The sequence below is a fragment of the Dendropsophus ebraccatus genome, chromosome 5 (assembly GCF_027789765.1).
Source record: "Dendropsophus ebraccatus isolate aDenEbr1 chromosome 5, aDenEbr1.pat, whole genome shotgun sequence".
In the NCBI taxonomy this organism is placed as follows: domain Eukaryota; kingdom Metazoa; phylum Chordata; class Amphibia; order Anura; family Hylidae; genus Dendropsophus; species Dendropsophus ebraccatus.
The window spans coordinates 46,959,054-46,979,042 of NC_091458.1; the positions used below are offsets into that span (position 1 = coordinate 46,959,054).

General features: G+C 42.5%; 1 protein-coding gene across 1 annotated transcript; it reads right to left on the minus strand.

Moving 5' to 3' along the window:
• Positions 1-3,236: 3,236 nt before the first annotated feature.
• Positions 3,237-19,625, minus strand: SKIC8 (SKI8 subunit of superkiller complex). The gene is made up of 11 exons (XM_069970053.1): positions 19,521-19,625; positions 19,401-19,435; positions 18,916-18,943; positions 15,774-15,879; positions 15,226-15,398; positions 14,942-15,090; positions 14,187-14,280; positions 10,880-10,973; positions 9,733-9,825; positions 8,424-8,502; positions 3,237-3,577 (listed from the first exon to the last, which is right to left on the minus strand). Exons 2-11 carry the CDS (start codon positions 19,410-19,412, stop codon positions 3,488-3,490), a joined length of 918 nt encoding a protein of 305 aa, XP_069826154.1. The 5' UTR covers positions 19,413-19,435; positions 19,521-19,625; the 3' UTR covers positions 3,237-3,487.
• Positions 19,626-19,989: the final 364 nt, after the last annotated feature.

The following is a 19,989-nucleotide window of genomic DNA, read 5'->3' on the forward strand; positions in this document are numbered from 1 at the left end:
CACCCAACAGACCAAGGCAAAGTCTGCCTGGGCCTCACCAGACTGACCAAGAGGGTGCCTGGGCCTCACTATGTGTGTTAAAAGTCCATTTAGAAGCTGAAAATAATGCTTGGGCTACCTTTCACTCATCTCCTACTTTTGTGAAAACTGGCTCCCCAGCTGGGCCTCACCAACAACTAGGGGGCGCCTCACTGGTGAAGCCCGCCTCACAGTTTGAGAAGCACTGCGCCAGAGGAATCCTATAGGAGTCAATGGGGCTTTAATTCTGCTTGAAATTCTGCCAGAGCTAAATAGGCGAGGAATTTCAACCAGAAAACTTTCCTCTACAATTCCTCAGTGTGAACCCACCCTAAGGGTACTATTACACCAACAGATCTGACGAAAGATTATCTGCCAAAGATTTGAAGCCAAAGCCAGGAACAGACTATAAACAGAGAACAGGTCATAGAGGAAAGACTGATTTCTCCTCTTTTCAAATCCACTCCTGGGTTTGGCTTCAAATCTTTGGCAGATAATCTTTCGTCAGATCTGTTGGTGTAATAGTACCCTAAGGCTGATGGGAGTGGATGGTGCGCGGAAAACTAAAGTATAGATCAATGGTCTCCAGTCTGTAGCTCTAAGGCCAATGATGGGGAACATATGGCCCTCCAGCTGTTGCAGAACTACAATTCCCATCATTCCTGGACAGCCTTTGGTTGTCTGGGCATGATGGGAATTGTAGCTCTGCTACAGCTGGAGGGCCGAAGGTTCCCCATCCCTGCACTATGTTATTGGAAAACTACAACTCCCAGGATGCCGCACAGAAGTTTTATAAAAGCTGTAGAACTGGAACAAGTGACTTTAAATAACCCGAACTTTACAGAAAGAAGAAGCAGCTGGACTAAAGTACAGTTCTGAAGAGAAGCTCCTGCCCCATTTCCAAGCCTTTACGATTGTTTTGTGAACTTGGACACATTTTTGAGTCCACACAAAAAAAAAAAGTATACATTCGGTAATAAAAAGTAGTTGCTAATAGGTTATGTAGGGTTCCCTAAAATCTGCATGGGGACACAGCAGTATACACCTGCCTATCATTCTGCTGCTATTTACCTAATGTGAATGTAACCTAAGTCCCCCTGGCTCCCCCATGCAGCTGTACACTACATGGACTTACAATTGGTTACAATTGAAGGGGGGAAAAAAAGTGATTTACAGAAATACGTACTACTTATGTCCAATCCGTAATTTTTAGCAGTTTGTACAGGTGGAGAGTCGAAGGAATCTACAGAACTGAAAAAAATACTGAACCTGTGCATAAGCCCTTAGGGGTTTAGACCAACCTCACGTCCACCAGACTGTACACAATGCAGTCAGGCAGGTAGGGTTCTGCCGAAACTTACTTTCCCCCAGACTCATCCATCAGATGACAGATAGATAAGTGTGATCCATCACTCCACAGGCCCCATGTTTCTGCTGCTTCAGTGGCGGGATGTTTTACACCTCTGCATCCAAGTAATCCTGGCACTGTTTCTTTTCTCTAATACTAATGCCAGATGAGGTTTGGTCTCTGCAGTTACCACCATAGAGGTGACTTCTTTTCCATCATCCTCTTCGGCACTCGGCACTCTTCTCAATAATAACACTCTGATCATGGAAGGTCCAGGAGAGAAGAGATTTCAGGAACTGACTTAATACAGAGGTGAAATCCTATTACAGTACCATAAAGGTATCAGTGAGCTCTTTGGAACGCCCCAGTCTTTCACTAATGTTTGTAAAGGCAGACTGCATTGGTAGGGGCCAGATTCTATACACCTGCAGAAACTGAATTAAATGAGACACTGAGACAATGAGTCATTAAAAGAGGTTGTCCATCAAAAATCTTTTTCAAATCAACTGATATGAGAAAGTTATATAGATTTGTAAGTTACTTCTTTAAAAAAAAATCACAAGTCTTCCGATACTTATTAGCTACTATATGTCCTGCAGGAAATGTTGTTTTATTTTCAGTCTGACACAGTGCTCTCTACTGACATCTCTGACCGAGACAGGAACTGTCCAGAGCAGGAGAAGTTTTCTATGGGAATCCCCATAGAAAACCAAGACAGAGTTCCTGTCTCGGCCAGAGATGTCAGCAGAGAGCACTGTGTCAGACTGAAAATAAAACATTTTCTGCATGGCATACAGCAGCTAATAAGTATGGGAAGACTTGAGACTTTTTAATAGAAGTAAATTACAAATGTATATAACTTTCTGATATCAGTTGATTTGAAAGAAAAAGATTTTTGCTGGACAACCCCTTTAAGCACCCTAGTCCATATAGATTGTAAGCTCTACAGTACACTAAGTAATGTAGGTTCTTGGTTGTTTTACAACATGGCTTATTGTGCTGGAATCTCTAGTCCACGTTGTTTACCTAAAGTTCTGCCTCCCTGACCAAACTGCTACTGAATGTAACTGCAAGAGGAGCATCTCCAAATCCATTGCATCTGTATAGACTTTACTGTAATAATGCAGCATAATGTGCTATAAATTATATTACTCTCCATATCCAACTGTGTATGCCCAGTTTAACAATAAAATGATATATGTCTCTACATCCTGCAGCTGTCTAGAGCACATGATTCAACACAAAGATGCCAAGGAACTTGTTCTGAATTTGGCATCACACTTGTTATTAAAGGGGTAGTTCACCCCCCAAAAAAATTCTTCCAAATCAACTGGTGCGAGAAAGTGCTAGACATTTGTAATTTACTTATATTAAGAAATCCTAAGTCTTCCAGTACTTATCAGCTTCTCTATATCCTGCAGAAAGTGGTGTATTCTTTCCAGTCTTAAAAACAGGAGAGGTTTCCTATAGGGATTTGCTGCTGCTCTAGACAGTTCCAGACATGGACCGAGATGGCAGCAGTGAGCACTGTATCAGACTGGAAAGAATACACCACTTCCTTAAGGACATATAGCAGCTGATAAGACTTGAGATTTTTTAATAGAAGTAAACTACAAATCTCTGGCACTTGCTGGGACCAGTTGATTTGGAAGGAGAAAAAAAAAACGGAGGAATTACCCCTTTAAGGCTATGTTCACACACGGTATTTCTGTCAATCTTTTGGTCAGGCTTTTTTCAAGCAAAACCAGTAGTGGTTGAAAACACAGAAACTGGTCAAGTAATAACTGTTTGAACATAGCCTAAAAGTGAATAAGAAATATGTTCTTTAGTTAACATGTAGATTTCAGAAAATACACACTATTAAAAAAAGTGACAAATTAAAAATTTTAATCGCACTTGCACCGCCAAAAAGGGGAAAACAACAATATAAAAAATAGCCATCTCTGGTAGCGGCTGGTTGCAGTGATATTTCATCCAAATAAATATGCTTTATGTCCAGCAGCACATACACGTCTGGGATATTGATGGTCTGAACAGATGACAGTTTATATTAGGAACAGACAAGCTGGAATGGTTATAGATCGCTGCCAGTTCCCTTCTCCATGAGGGGAGGATCAGGTGTTATATGGGACAGTCATAGATATGAATTTCCTGGTCATCTCCAGCAGAGACAATTTTTGATCCATTCCTATTGTACTGTACACCCCAAACCTGAGAAGAAATAACAAAAGGAGTCATGTTTTGCAAACTACTAGAAATAACATGTTTGGTAAGAATCAATCTATATCACACAAATGTCATCTTCTCTGAGAATAGGATATTGCTAAGGGCAAATGCTCCATTATTTCTGCTACAAGCGCTTCATTTCAGGCAGCTGCTTTCATACTTGTGTTTGCCGCATCTCTTACCATTTCGTACTAGTATTGAGGATTTATTACATAAAAAGTGCAAAGAGGAATCTTTAAGACCGACCATCTTACATTATGCTAGCTGGGAGGCACTACTAATGGAAGGTTATCATAAAGCTCAATGATAACAAATAATTCTTATACTTTGTAACTTATCCTACAGTAACTGAGGCCCCAAGAGCATTCGGCCATACATAAACCCCTGGGGACTGAGTTATTGGTAAAAATCATTATCTGTAATAATGCTCATTCCAATGAAAGCTTAACCCTTTGAGGACCAGGCCCAAAATGACCCAGTGGACCGCGCAAATTTTGATCTTAGTGTTTTCGTATTTCCCTCCTCCCCTTCTAAGAGCTCTAGCACTCTCAGTTTTCTATCTACAAGCCATGTAAGTGCTTGTTTTTTACAGGAATAGTTGTACTTTGTAATGGCGTCTTTCATTTTACCATAACATGTATGATGGAATTCCAAATATATTATTTATGAAGATATAAATAGGTGAAATCGTAAATAAGAATGCAATATGGTAACGTTTGGGGGGTTCCTGTGTCTACGTAATGCACTATATGGTAACAGCGACATGACACTATTATTCTATAGGTCAGCCCGAACACAACCATATGCAGGCTACACAGATTCTCTAATGTTATATATGTATTTTTTTATGAAATCCTTTTTTTTGGCAATTAAATATTAATAAAATGGGCCTATTGTGACGCTTATACAGGGCTCCAGACTAAAAAATTTACCTGGGAGCCATTGGCTCCTAACCTGAAAAATTTAGGCGCCAAATAGAATATTTGGTCGCCAACATTTTAAACCATGTAAAATTAATGTTATGTTAAATGGGACTTACTGTGTGCAGAGGCCACGGCAGCATCCTCCTCCTTTAGATCCTTTCTTTTCTTAGTTTGAAAACGTTCAACATGGAAACTTGCAACTTGACAACCATATACAGTCTGACTCAGTACTTCAGCTTCACTTGGCTAGCCTTTTAATGAGGCTTACTCTTCTGAACTTGAACTTAAAGGGAACCTGTCGACCCCCGTGCCGGGGTGACAGGCTCCCAACCCCCCGTTAGAACCCCCTATACTCACCTCATCGCGCCGGGTCCCGCTTCTGAAGATGGTCGGGTCACGGAGATCTCAGCCGCTGCAGCCCGGCGTGCGCTGAGAGATGAGTCCAACGCTCATAGAGAATGACGGGAGAGTCCAGCGCTCCCTCATTCTCTATGAGCATTGGACTCATCTCTCAGTGTGCGCGCCGGGCTGCAGCGGCTTAGATCTCCGTGACCCGGCCATCTTCAGAAGCGGGACCCGGCGCGATGAGGTGAGTATAGAGGGTTCTAACGGGGGTTGGGAGCCTGTCACCCCGTCACCGGGGGTGACAGGTTCCCTTTAAAAGCTTGCAACAGTCTATACATACTGAGCTAGACTTATGACTGCAGCCATAGTGACCCCCCACAAGATGTGTATATAGATATATCTCTCACCTAGTGACTAATGCAAGTGACCCCCTACAATACAGACACCTGAGGGGCCCTGATAATAATAATTGTGCATATATCTATCTCCCAGTGTCTGCAGCCAGTTCGCCCTACACTTATAGATGGCCCCTCCCCTTATAGATGACCCCCTCTAACCCCATTATAGATGCCCCCTCCTCCCCCCCATTATAGATGCCCCCTCTCCCCCCCCATTATAGATGCCCCCTCTTCTCCCCCCCTTATAGATACCCCCTCCCCTTATGGATGACCCCCTCTACCCCCATTATAGATGCCCCCTCCTCCCCCCCATTATAGATGCCACCTCTCCCCCCCCATTATAGATGCCCCCTCTTCTCCCCCCTTATAGATACCCCCTCCCCTTATAGATGCCCCCTCTCCCCCCCATTATAGATGCCCCCTCTTCTCCCCCCCTCCCCTTATAGATGCCCCCTCTCCCCCCCATTATAGATGCCCCCTCTTCTCCCCCCCTTATAGATACCCCCTCCCCTTATAGATGGCCCCCTCTCCCCCCCTTGAAGATGGCCCCTCTTCTCCCCCCATTATAGATGCCCCCCCTTCTCTTCCCCCCATTATAGATGCCCCCCCTTTCCTCTATGCTAAGCAATATTTTAAAAAAACAAACACACAAACTCACCTGACAACCCGCTCCCCCGGCGATCCTCTTCTTCTTCAGGTGCTGTCCCCGGCTGATGCGCGGCTGCCGTGGGTGTCCCGTCCTATCCCCGGCAGCGCGGCGCGTCAGTGAGCTCCCTGTACGCCGGGGCTGTGACTTCTGACACAGGAAGCGTCTCTGACGTGCGCTTCCTGTGCCGGAAGTCAGGGCCCCAGGCAGCTCACTGATGCGCCGCGCTGCCGGGGATAGGACGGGACACCCCCGGCAGCCGCGCATCTTAAAGAGACAGCGCGCCGCCGCCGGGGCCAGTCGCAAATGGCGCCCAGATTAATAAATCTGGGCGCCATTTGCAAAATGTCAGTCGCATTGGCGACCATTTTGGTTGCCATCTGGAGCCCTGTTATAACGGTTTTATTTTTTCACCTACGGGGCTGTATGGGGTGTCATTTTTTCCGCCATGATCTCTAGTTTTTATTAACACCATATTTGTGAAGATCGGACGTTTTGATCACTTTTTATTGATTTTTTAAAATATATAATGTAACATAATATCGGTAATCTGCGCACTTTTTCCCCTCTTTTCGTGTACGCCGTTTACCGATCACAATGACGCTTGTTATATTTTAATAGATCGGACAATTACGCACGCTACGGTATATTATATGTTTATCCATTTATTTATTTTTATATGTTTTATTTATATAATGGGAAAGGGGGTGATTTAGACTTTTATTGGGGGAGGGGTTTTGGGGTAGTGTAATAGTGTTTTGAACTTTTTTTTTTTTTACACATTTGAAGTCCCTTTGGGGGACTTTTACATACAGTACTTTGATTTATACACTGATCATTGCTATGCCATAGGCATAGCATTGATCAGTGTTATCGGCGATCTGCTCATTGAGCCTGCCTGTGCAGGCTCAGTGTAGCAGATCGCCGATCGGACCGCACGGAGGCAGGTGAGAGAGCTCCGGCAGTCCGTTTCAACGATCGGGACCCCCGCAGTCACACTGCGGGGGTCCCGATTGGTAAGTGACAGGGGACTCCCCCTGTCACTTACACTTAAACTCCGCGGTCGCGGCGTTTAAGGGGTTAATGACACGCGGCAGCGCGATCGCTGCAGCGTGTCATTACCGGTGAGGTCCCGGCTGCTGTTTGCAGCCGCCCCCCACCTGCTATGAAGCACGCTCCGCTCCGGAGCGCGCTTCATAGCGGGAGAAACACCCAGGACGTAAGGTTACGTCATGGGTCGTCTGGGGACAGACTTCCATGACGTAACCCTACGTCCAGGGTCGTCTAAGGGTTAAAGCGTCACGGTTTCATTTTTTTTTTTTTGCAAAAATCAATAGTACAGGCGATTTAAAGAAACGTTGTAATTGGATTTATTAGGCGAAAAATGCATTTTTATCATGAAAAAGCAGTTTGAAGCTCTCCCCACTGTCTTCATTGTTCTTTATGGAGAGGGGAGGGGTGGAGGGAGATGAGGCACCAAAACAGAAAAAAGAGTTAATTTACAGCTGCATCACAGGGCTATCTCCTCTGAAGTCAGCACTGACCTCTGAATAGCAGCTTTCACGCAGGTCCTGCTGTGTAATCCTTTGTTCTCTGCTGCCGGCTAATCTCCCTCCTTCATCCTCCTCCCTTCCCTCTCCATAGAACAGACAGGACCCGACTGATGTAAAAGTCAAGATTTCCTGATAATGAGCAGTGGATAAGAGATGGGGGGGGGGGGACCTGGGGAAAGCCTTTTTGAATGCAGATAATGGCATATTTGCCTAATAAACCCAATTACAAAGTTTCTTTAAATCGCCTGGACTATTAACTAAAACAACAGTGACACATTAAGGGTACCTTCACGAATACAGTATCGCAGCAGATTTCATGCTGCAAGTTCTGCAGCAATACTGTGTGCTGTCACTCCCTATGGTACTACATTGTAGCCAATTCCCTTTAACCTACTGCTGCCTGGGGTAATAAATTAACTGTCCATACTCCTGGCTGCTTCTCCGCCTCCCTGACGTCTCACTCTAGCCAATCAGTGCCTGTTGTGCGACAGCTCACTGATTGGCTGAGCGGGATGTCAGGATGTCAGGGAGTCAGGAGCAAGAGAAGCAGGCTGGAGGGTTGACGGGTAATGTGTTAACCGTAGAGCAGCAGGTTAAGGGGGCAGGGGAGTACAGTGGACAGTATTGCAGTGGACTTTGCTATGGAATTTGCAGCATGAAATCCACTGCGATACTGTACATGTGAAGGCACCCTAAGGCTTGTTTCACACTGCCTCAGAATTGAGCAACGATGTAAAAAAAAAAAAATGCATCCAATTGTAAGCTGAAAGTCAAATGGAAGCTTATCAAATTCCTTACATAAAAAAAATGTAACTACAAATAAAGAGAAGTGGTGCAACTGTGTACAGGTCCCGCTCCAGGCTCCACCAAACAGCTGTGAACAGGCCGTCAGTATTATAAGCCTGTACAACTCATTTAGCTCCACTGCAGTGAATACATACACACAGTCCCATCCTTATGTCTTACCTGTTCTTGGTGGTCAAAGAAAGTATGTACACAGGTTCTGCTGGCAACATCCCAAACTTTTACACTTTTATCAGATGAGCTAAAAGAAATCAGAGATGCATGAATATTTTAGGGTTAGAAAATCAAAGTCTATATTAAATGTCCCAAGTCATGCTGTAAAGGAGTACAGATTGCCTAAATTGGCGCTCTTTTATAGAATTTATTATGCGGCTCAATGATCTGGCGACTGTTTATGTGGCGCTTTTGCTTTAATCAGTAGCACATATTACATTGGGGAGACGTACAAATATGCAAGCCTTCAGCCTCAGGCCACTTAATATGGTGGTTTTGGCGGTTTCCTTAGCAAAGCCACCTCTTGGCTGGGCCATGGCGGGATATCTGGCTAGACCCGTGTTTTGAGACTCTAAGAGCCCTATTACACAGGACGATTATTGTGCGAAAAATCGTTAAATCGTTCTAATTTAAACAATAATCGTTCTGTGTAATTGCAGGCAAAGATCGAAAAATCGTTCGTATGTTGTTTATTGTTGATTTAGATCTGAACCTAAAATTATTGTTAATCATTTGCTGTAATTCCATTTGTTCACTCAAGTTCCACGTTTTTTCACTAATCGTTCAGTGTAATAGCACATTGCTCATTGTGTTTCTGGGATCAAAAGGAATACACCATCATAGTAACGATCGCAATAACAATCATAGTAACGATCGTAACTAACGATTATTGTTCTGTGTAATATGGTGAACGATTTCATGTTAATGGTAAACAATCTCGTTTGTGATTGTTTATCGTTAAAAATCATTCAGTGTAATAGGACCCTAAGGCTGCCGTTACACAGAGAGATTTATCTGACAGATTTTTGAAGCCAAAGCCAGGAACAGACTATACACAGAGAAGAGGTCATAAAGGAAAGATTGATATTTCTCCTCTTTTCAAATCCATTCCTGGCTTTGGCTTAAAAAATCTGTCAGATAAATCTCTCTGTGTAAAGGCGGTTTTAAATGAGGCTTTACAGACTCTTTTTTGCATATTTCTATTTCCCAGGGGGCAATGCACCTAGGATTTCATTGTATTGAGTGCACTGACCAGCAGCCGACAGTGGGTTTTTTTTGGCTGGTCTCCCAGAGATCGGTGATCTGTTTACTGTATAGAGAGATGTGCGGCAGACAGCATATTATTTTTGAATGGTCAGAATTGAGTGATCAGCTGGCCATTGGCTTCACTAGAAGTGGCGATATGTGCCTGATTTGAAAGATAATCAGTCCATGTAATAGGGCCTTAACCCTGAAAACATTCACCCATGCTTCCTACCTAGAGACAAAGTGAGCATCGTCAGGAGAGAAAGCCACATTCAGCACCCAGGAGCCGTGTCCACTGAGTGTTCCAGCCAAACTGGCGTGCTGTCTACAAAGAAATACAAATGTAACAACTTAAACTTATTGCTTTAGTGTCCAGTAGTGCAAATTATGCAACTTTACATCCTAATTAAAAAAAAAAATTAACAAACTGCATTTATCCCTCACATTATTGGAAAATTGCTGATAATCAAACTAAAGGGATTTTGATTGTCAGCCAAAACCTCCAACTCCTATTTTACACTCTGCTACTCCGAATCCGGCTCGTACTCTATAAACTTCACAAATATATAATTTTTTCCATGTCAGAGTTGGTGACTTTCCATTACACTCCATTTCCCTGAATGTGCCTATAAGGAACTCATTCTGATGGATCAACAAATGCACAAACCAGAAAGGGCCGTGAGCCCAAAACACATCAGAATGGGTTCCTGCTAAATAAAATATAACTTTTATTGGCTCATATAAAATAGTAGAAAATCTGTGGTTTGATTTTAAAAACACACTCTCCTTATGTCCGTATTTGTATGTAGACCCCACAGGGGGTAGAATATCCCAGTAGCTGTAGACTACTAGCTGACTCCTAATATAGTCTAACTTTCTATCAATCTCAGGACATTAGAGGGTGAGAATTAAAAATAAAAACACATAGCCCCTCAACTAGTTTCGCCCTGGCTCGGGCGTCATCAGGAGGAGGGCTTATGGCAATGCGGTGCCCCAACTGACTCATATTAAAGTCCTGAGATTGATAGAAAGTTATACTATATTAGGAGTCAGCTAGTAGTCTGCAGCTACTGGGATATTATACCCCCTGTGGGGTCTACATTCAAATACGGACATTAGGAGAGTGTGTTTTTAAAATCACACCACAGATTTTCTACTATTTTATATGAGCCATTAAAAATTAATATTTTATTTAGTGGGAACCCATTCGGATGTGTTTTGGGCTCATGGCCCTTTCTGGTTTGTGCATTTCCACTACTTCCACCCACAAATGACCCTCACAGGTAAAGTTGTACAGCGTCTTCATGAAAAATATTCTTCACAATATCAACAAAACAGAAAGAAACTACTGTTATCAGCTGTAAGAGGCATCAACTCACACATCGTAGATTTTGATATATCCATCATCGGAGCCTGTAACTAGCAGCTGAGAATCCGGGGAGAAAGTTAATGATCTGATCGGCATAGCATGACCTGGAGGGGAGAAAAATACACACATCAATATGCTACCACATTCTTATTTCTAAGGAAAATAGAAAATAAAAAAGGGGCCAAAAGATAAGCTTAGATAGTTAGGTCTACTTCAGGTTGGTAAGTCTTAAGATCTGGGCTGTAGTGTTTTAAATACTGTAGTTTATTGCCACTGTAAAGCCAAGACTTTTATTCTCTGGTACAAACTGTCAAAGAGACTTTCCCAAACCACTAAAGTGTTGAGGGCTGTAACTCCTCCTTACTCCCCCTCCTATCCCTCCTGAACTAAGGACCCTATTACACAGAGCAATAATATGCCCATACAGGCCCATTCAGCAGATTACACTGGTCTACATTTGAAAAAAATAAATTCTGCTGACCTAAATATTTTTGCTGATTTTACCTAAATGAAGGGTGCCGATTCCATATTTGAAGGTAAAAAATATGCGATGCGTCAAATTTTTTCACAAATGAGAAATGTTTGATTAACCGAGCCAATTAAAATTTTTGTGCTTTCATTTTTTCCTCTTTGTGTTTAAAAGGCCATAGCGCTTGCATTTTTTCACTTACAGACCCACATGATCCCTTATTTTTTGCGACATGGAGAGCAGGGAGCTACTGCACATCACACTCACCACCACTGCTGCAGACAGAATAGGAAAAACATGGAGGAACTAACATGTGAGCACAGGTATATCCTGCATTTTTGGTTTGATCCTGTGACATTGGGGTTGCAGGACCATTCCATGGCCTCCCTTCCCTGCACGCTCTGCGGGGCTGGCGGTCGCTGACCGACACAGTGTGGAGTTAGCGTAGGGACCCGTGTGAACCAGGAGACCTGCACGTGGTACATGGGGCAGTATGGTTTGATCAAATTAGTATCAGCCATAGGTGTGATGTGCAGTAGCTCCTTTCTCTCCATGTCCCTTATTTATTGCGACACGAATTATACTTTGCAATGACAGACTTAATTTTTTCATAAAATATGGTGCAAAACCAGAAAAAGATTATTTGTGCAGTGAAATTGAAAAAAAGTGCATCTTTTTTTATTTTGAGGGGTTTTGTGTATACACTGTTCACCCTCTGATATAAATGACATGTTATCTATGTTCCTCAAGTCAGTACTATTAGAACGATATGTAATGTATATAACTTATTTTATTTAAAACTTATTTTATTTAAAACTTAAAAAAAAAATAAAATAATTAAAAGTATTTCAAATTGCTCTATTACCATCCTTATAGCGCTTTTATTTTTTGTTTATGGGACTGTCAATTTTTGTGCCATGATCTGTGTTTTCTACTATACCTTGCTTGCATATATGCGACTTTTTGATCACTTTTTATTACAGTTTTTCTGGACTTGATGTAACCAAAATTCTGCACTTTGGCGGGTTTTTGCACTTACGTTTATGTTTACGTTTATGTTTACTGTGCAAGATCAGGAATGTGAAAATTTATCGTACAAGTGATTATGCACGCCATTATACCAAATATGTTAGTTATTTTTATAACATTAGAAAAAGAGGGGTTATTTAAACTTTTACTAGAGCATTGGATTTTTTTATTAATTAAAAAAAAACAAAAAACTTTTTTCTAATACAACTACACTGATCTTTTATAGAGATCAGTGCAGTATACATAATACAGCACTGATCAATTAGATCAGTGCTGTATTACTCTGAGCTGCTACAGCCCAGATCTACAGATTGCTGAGGCGGGATCAGTGTCAGTGTGACACTGAGGCCCGGTCGGGTGAAATGAAGGGATCTCCCCTACGCAATTCTTTTTTTTGGATGCCCTGGAATAGTTAAGATTAAGGTTGTCACGCTGTAAACACCAGCAGTAGTCTGCCATCATGTTTGTGTTCCATCTGCCCTGATATCTATGTTCCATGGTCTTGATGAAAACGTTCTCCTTGTTCTTCACTCATAGCTCCAAGATTTGAAGAGAAGTAGTTCAGATTGCTATGAAGAAAATGCAATTTAATGCTCATGTTTGCCCCGAGTCTTTGAAAAGGCCATCAAATATGCCATCTTTTAACTTCTCTTGGGAAAGAGCAGGATATTTGGTACAGGTGTACTTGAAGCACTCTCCATCTCGATCCAAAGTCTCTTGATTAACAAGTGGTTCATTCTTGATATTCTTTTCACCAATCTTGAATGTCTCTCTAGCAGGCCATTCTTTGTGTATGTGTATATTATATATATATCCCTATATAGCGACAAAATGCCGACATCAGCAGTTTTAAACTACTTATTCAATATTGTTCCATTTAGTTATTACTACTGCATATTCAGCATATCTTTCTGCACACTATTATCTTTTTTCACACTCTGCATTTCCAAATAATATAATTATATATAACATAACGTTATAACTGCAAGAGTTTATTAGTAAACAGCATTTTGCTGAAAAACTGGACATGACTGGAGAAAACGGATGTTATTTTTGGATTCAGCACCCCAAAATACATAAAGATCACGTTATCAGCAAAATTGACGTATATCAGTGTTATCATTCTGTGTAATTTTGCATTTCTTAGTAGCCAACGATCACCAAAGGGATGAATATAATAGTTGTTTTTTTTTTAAAATCATCGGCCGTGCATCACTACATTTAGTGATGTGCGGCCGGCGATAGAGAACAGTGTAAAAAGATATAGTTTATACTTATTTAGTCTCCCCTGTTGTCCTGCAGCCTTTTGCCAGTGTTTCCTGCTCACTGCTGATGTATCTGACCCAGACTCCCAGTGACAGATAGCTCAGTCAATCACTGACTGGGGGCTGTCCCATCTCGGCCAATGAATGACTGAGCAGCCTGTTACTGAAAAGACAGAGCTAGAAGCGGGGAACATGGGCAAAAGACTGCAGGACAACGGTGGAGAATAGGAAAGTATGAACATTATTATTTTTCATGTAAAAAGCAAGGGCTGCATGGACATCGCTAATGATATCCATGCAGCCCTGCCACACATTTATCAATTTGTGTATGGCCTTGGAAAGCGAGCAGATCGGCACAGGCACAGTGCGGGGTGGTCGTGTAATACAGCCCTAACAGCTGAAAGCCAAGGAGGAGGATTGAGATTTGTAAACAGGGTTTGGCAATAGAATCTGACTGTCCATCAGGCAGAGGCAGGGATGAGAGCGGGGGCGAGGAGAAGTTAGCACATACATATAATTTTTCTTTAGTTTACGTTGATAAGGGAGTAGTTTACCTTCCAACGTGTGGAGAAGTTTCCCAGTGGCTATATCAAAGATATTGATAATCCCATCTATGGCACCACTAGCCAAATATTTTCCATCAGGGCTCTATAGTTACAAACAAGAGGGGAGTCAAAAAAAGTCAGTTAAACAAAATTTGTCACTGCGTTTTTCCAGTCCATTTAACGTATACATTATATGGGGGGTGGGGGGGGGAGGATGCAATTGTGTGCAATCAGTTTGCATCTGTTTTTCCATTGACTTCCGTAATTAAAAAAAAAAACAAAAAAACAGATGGTTGACCACTAGAGATGGACGAACCTCGAGCATGCTTGAGTCGATCCGAACCCGAACTTTCGGCATTTGATTAGTGGTGGCTGCTGAACTTGGATAAAGCCCTAAGGCTATGTAGAAAACATCGATATAGTCATTGGCTGTATCCATGTTTTCCAGACAACCTTAGAGCTTTATCCAAGTTCAGCAGCCCCAGCCAATCAAATACCGAACGTTCAGGTTCGGATCGACCCGAATCCGGTTCGCTCATCTCTATTGACCACGTTTTTGTGTACGTTAAAAGTAACCATTTAAAATGGATACATTAAACAGACTGCAAAAACAGTGTGAACCTAGCATACGCCTATTTATACCACAGTACTGAGGTCTTTCTATGATATATTTCCTCCTGCTTCTGGCTTAGTAATTAATGCAAAATACTGACCAAAATATTGCTGGGTGAAAGTGACAAAAAAAACTAAACAAGAACACTTACATAAGCAATACTGAGGATGAATTTGCCCCTGGTGTCCAGAGAGTATTCCTTCTTTCCAGTCTCTACACCAAAGATGTTTACTTTTCCAACATGACTTCCGGTAGCTAAATGCTGTGAATCCGGTGAGAAGGCAACGGACCAAGCATCCACTGGCGAAAATAACCATCAGTCAATATATTTCCCAACAGAATGGATTCTACATCTTACACAGATATACACACCAATGAATAATCATTACTATGAGCTAAAAGTTATAAAAAAAACAACGGTCTTAGTGTTCATACCCGGTCCAGCATCGATGGAACGGATCTGCTTGCCAGACTCGAGGTCCCATAGTCGGATATGGGCATCTAAAGAACTAGAGGCTGCAATGTTACCATTGGGACTCACATCCACAGATACCACGCCTAGCTGGTGGCCTTCAAGAGTCCACTGTAGATCTAGGTGCTCATCCGACCTGTAGGGAGAATAAATATATAACTGTACCATAATATTTCTGTAATAAAATCCTCAATTGAGTATTTATTTGCAGGGCAGATTAGACTTTGACATATCAATGCTACAGGGTCCCTTTAACATAAACCAAAATATTTTCAGTTAGTTTATAGCAATACAGAAGCCATGTGCCACATTTATAAGACCAGCAATGATAGAAGAGCACAGTACTTGGCTATTTCTTGCAGCCCCCATAGACAATAATCAGTGTGCAAACATGAACACTATTCTATTCCACTGGGAGCTTTGGAAGCTGTTCTCAAAGATCCTGGATAGAGAATAAATGTTAATGCTGGGACAACCCATGTACATTATATTACCATGCTTATCAACTTACCATTTCCAGACTTTTACCAAATCATCTAGGGAACCACTAATCACAGTTTCAGCTCCGTCATTTTTATTCTTCCCCCATGCTACAGACCATATGGCATCATTATGGGCTGGAAAATAAAAATGTGACAATAGAGGTTCTAATAAAATCTTGACCAAAAGGGGCATTATGCACATCACAGTATGTGTATATTGTATTCTTGCAGACAGAACTAAGCTGATATGTCTGACACTAAATCTTTTGATGCTGATGTCAAATATTTGTGAGATATACCGCTATTATACAGTGGCAGAATTACTTTTAAAAGGGACATATAAAAATGGACATCCAGGGCTACAAAAACATGGCCACTTTTCCCCCTCTCTTGTCTCCAGACTGGGTGGGGTTTCAAACTCAGTTCCATTAAAGTAAATGGAGCTTAATTGCAAACCACACCTGAATTGGGGACAAGAGAGGGGGAAAAGTGGCCGTGTTTTTGTAGCGCTGGATAACTCCTTTAACAGCAGGGTTTATACATATTTGTGCTGTCAGTTAATAGGGCTGCACGAATACAAAGATTGTTCACGCAGCCTGGCCGCTTATGTAAAGTCACTGCAAATGAGCACTAATTTTGATGATCAGTGCTTGTTTGTGGCCACACATGGCTGACAAATCTTTTCAAGTAAAAGGACCTTAAAGGAGTAGTCCGGCCAAAACTATTCTTTAATATGTTATTACTTGTGGAAAGTGAGACAAATTTCTAATGTACATATGGGAAATGCACATATAGATGTAGATCATGGAGACCTCAGATTCTCTGAAATACTGTGACGTCACTAACCGGGGCTGTAATTACAATGGACTGTCCAGCAGGGGCGCACTATATATAGAAGTCAATGAGTACCATTGACTTCTATATATAGTGCGCCCCTGCTGGACACTCCATTGGAACTACAATGGATGTGTATGTAAATGTAATATACAGTATGTTTTTGATTGAATCTTGCTCCCCAAAGTATTCCATAAATGTATTCAATCAGTACATTTGGGGGGACACAGAGCCGGGAGGGAGAGAAGTGCCATCTACCTCCCCCCTCCCTCCCTGCTCGGTGCTACTGCCATAGATACACACTGTACTACTACCCCATCATATGCTCATAGTATGAGCAGATAATGGGGGAGTAGTACCAGTACCTGCCGAACCGCCGCCGCCCTGGACTACGCTGAACTACTACTCCCATCAACTGCTCATAGTGTGAGCAGGTGATGGGAGTAGTAGCTGGGTTATCGCTATCACATTGCCGCCGATGCCGCCAGGCGCAGGGGGAGCCGCTCATCACACAGGAGCCATCATGCCCCCTCCGCTCCGCCTTCTTCCGGGATCTGGCAAACTTCCCTCTATCCCATGGCTGACTCCCTGCCTGGCCGACGCTCTCCGATTACACATACTGGCTCCCGATGCTTCCTGGTGTCACCGGCCGGCACGTGTGGGAGAGGGGAAGCATCGGGAGCCGGTATGTGTGATCGGAGAGCGGCGGCCAGGCGGGGGGAGTAAGCCATGGGATAGGGGGAAGTTTGCCGGATCCCGGAAGGAGGAGGGGGAGCAGAGGGAGCATAATGGCTCCTGTGTCATGAGCGGCTCCCCCTGCGCCTGGCGGAATCAGCGGCGGCGGCAATGTGATAGCGATAACCCAGCTACTACTCCCATCACCTGCTCACAATATGAGCAGTTGATGGGAGTAGTAGTTCAGTGTAGTCCAGTGCGGCGGCAGTGGCGGTTCGGCAGGTACTGGTACTACTCCCCCATTATCTGTTCATACTATGAGCAAATGATGGGGCAGTAGTACAGTGTGTATCTATGGCAGCAGCACCAAGCAGGGAGGGACGGGGAGGTAGATGGACCTCTCTCCCTCCCTGCTCGGTGCCCTCCAAACGTACAAGTTAAATACATTTATGGATTACTTTCGCGGGCAAGGACACTTGCTCCCCAAAGTATTCCATAAATATATTCAATCACAAACATACTGTATATTACATTTACATACACATCCATTGTAATTCCAATGGAGTGTCCAGCAGGGGCGCACTAATTGTAGAAGTCAATGGTACTCATTGACTTATATATATATATATATATATATATATATATATATATATATAGTGCGCCCCCCGCTGGACACTCCATTGTAATTACACCCCCAGTACATGATGTCACAGTATTTCAGAGAATCTGAAGTCTCCCTGATCTGCTAAATTAAGGGAAATAGCCCTACATGTGCATTTCACATAATTAATGTACGTTAGAAGTTTGTCTAACTTTCCATAAGTAATAACATATTAAAAAATAGTTTTGGCCGGAGTTGTCTTTTAACTACAGTACTTCTCTGCAAATAAAAATATTCAAGTGAATACGTCACAAAGGAACAGATAAAATACTTCGCTCTCCCATTCTCCCCATACACATTAATGCTTGGCACAGCCCATTCATGAGTTTGTACGACATTGTAAAGTCACACAGTTTTTACCAATTAGGGAGACCAATTTCCAACAAGCATTATGCCAAACAATGTCCACAATATATGCTACTGACAAACACTTTGTAAATCAGTCATTTGCTTAAAGGGGTCCTTCAGGGCCAGAAGAGATATTAGAAACTGACTAATTCCCCCACAGACACCTATGTGACATCTGCTGCTGCTTTACATCCAACTAATGAGAACATCTGCATGGAGTCTGTATGTTCTCTTCGCATTTGCCTTGGTAAGCTCTAGTTTCTTCCCACAAAACATACCGATAGGTTAACTTGCCCTAGTGTGCTCGATAAGGGAAATAGGTTTGTGATGGGACTGATGACAATCTCTGTACTGTACTAAGAAATATGTTGGGCTATTTGAGCAACAGAAAAAAACAAAACAAAAACACAGTGGGGGAGATTTATCAAACATGGTGTAAAGTGAAACTGGCTCAGTTGCCCCTAGCAACCAATCAGATTCCACCTTTCATTTTTCTAAGAGTCTGTGAGGAATGAAAAGTGGACTCTGATTGGTTGCTAGGGGCAACTGAGCTAGTTTCATTTTACACCATGTTTGATAAATCACCCCCAGTATTACTATATGAGCAGTTCTGCTGTGACCATGTCTAGATGACTTCTTCACTAGAAGCTTACCTTGCTCTTGTTTATAGAGGATACTATACTGTAGAAAGAGAAAAGACAAAAGCAAAATTACTATGAAAACTTGTCAAAAGATTTGATTGGTCCAGTGATCGCTAAGTAGAACCAGGAGAAGCATACGGTTGAGAGGTTCACTCTTTGGCTCACTGCAGGAGTTTGGCTCTATTGACTTACTATAGAACGCAGTGAAGCCAGGCCATTCCTTCAAATTCACATTCGGTGAGGATCTGAACTCCAGGACACCAAATGATCAAAACTTTTGACTGTTACTTCAAAAAAAACAAGTGTTCATTAAAGTGACAGTAAATCTTTTAAGGGGTCACAGTGCATTTTTAAAAGTTGTTCTCCCCTAATAATGACAATTGTATTTAATGTTTGTTGCTCTTTTCCTGCCATCAGGCATCCTGCAGCTTCCAGCCCTACAGCAGCTGACATGGCAGCTCTTATATATGTACAGTATAGGTGCACAGCAGCGTTACCTGGGTGCTCATGTCCAGACGTCAGACTGAATGACCTGGAAGACAAGAGGCGGAGTCCGGTTATTACACAGCACGCACGCTCTGCCCCCCTGCTCGCTCTTCTCTCTGCTCTCTTCCTACCTGCTGTATTTCTCCCGTTGCTATTAGCAGTTCACAAGTTCCAACGCAGACATGAATGTCGCCACTTGATGACGTCAGCAGAGAACACAGAGGAGGAAAGAGAGATCACGTGTCTGCGGGAGGACAGAGCGGGGAGACCACGTGACCGAGAAGGGGCGGGGTTAAGTGTTGGTGCTGCTCCGCTGTAGAGTGGTTGTGGTGTATCCTGTGGGTTATGATGAAAGATGGTGGATAAAGTAGGAGGAGAAGGAGGGTTGGTGCTCTGTAAAAGTAAACTAATTGAATGTCTTCATAGTTGTTTAGATCCGTTTGTGACTCCATCATCTGCTTCAAGGAGGACTTAAAGGGGTATTCCATCAATCTTAATTGTGCCATATTGTGAACACCACCCCAATTAATAAATATCTGCAATCATAACCAGTCATCATATGCTAACAATGTTATTATAATCAACTCTAAACTGCTACAT

Excerpts from the sequence above, each read along its gene's own strand:
- SKIC8 (XM_069970053.1), bottom strand. Across the intron at positions 15,880-18,915 it reads CCTCTATAAACAAGAGCAAG|CCCATAATGATGCCATATGG; the intron begins GTAAGCTTCTAG and ends TTTATTTTCCAG. Across the intron at positions 15,091-15,225 it reads TTCCATCGATGCTGGACCGG|TGGATGCTTGGTCCGTTGCC; the intron begins GTATGAACACTA and ends TATTTTCGCCAG.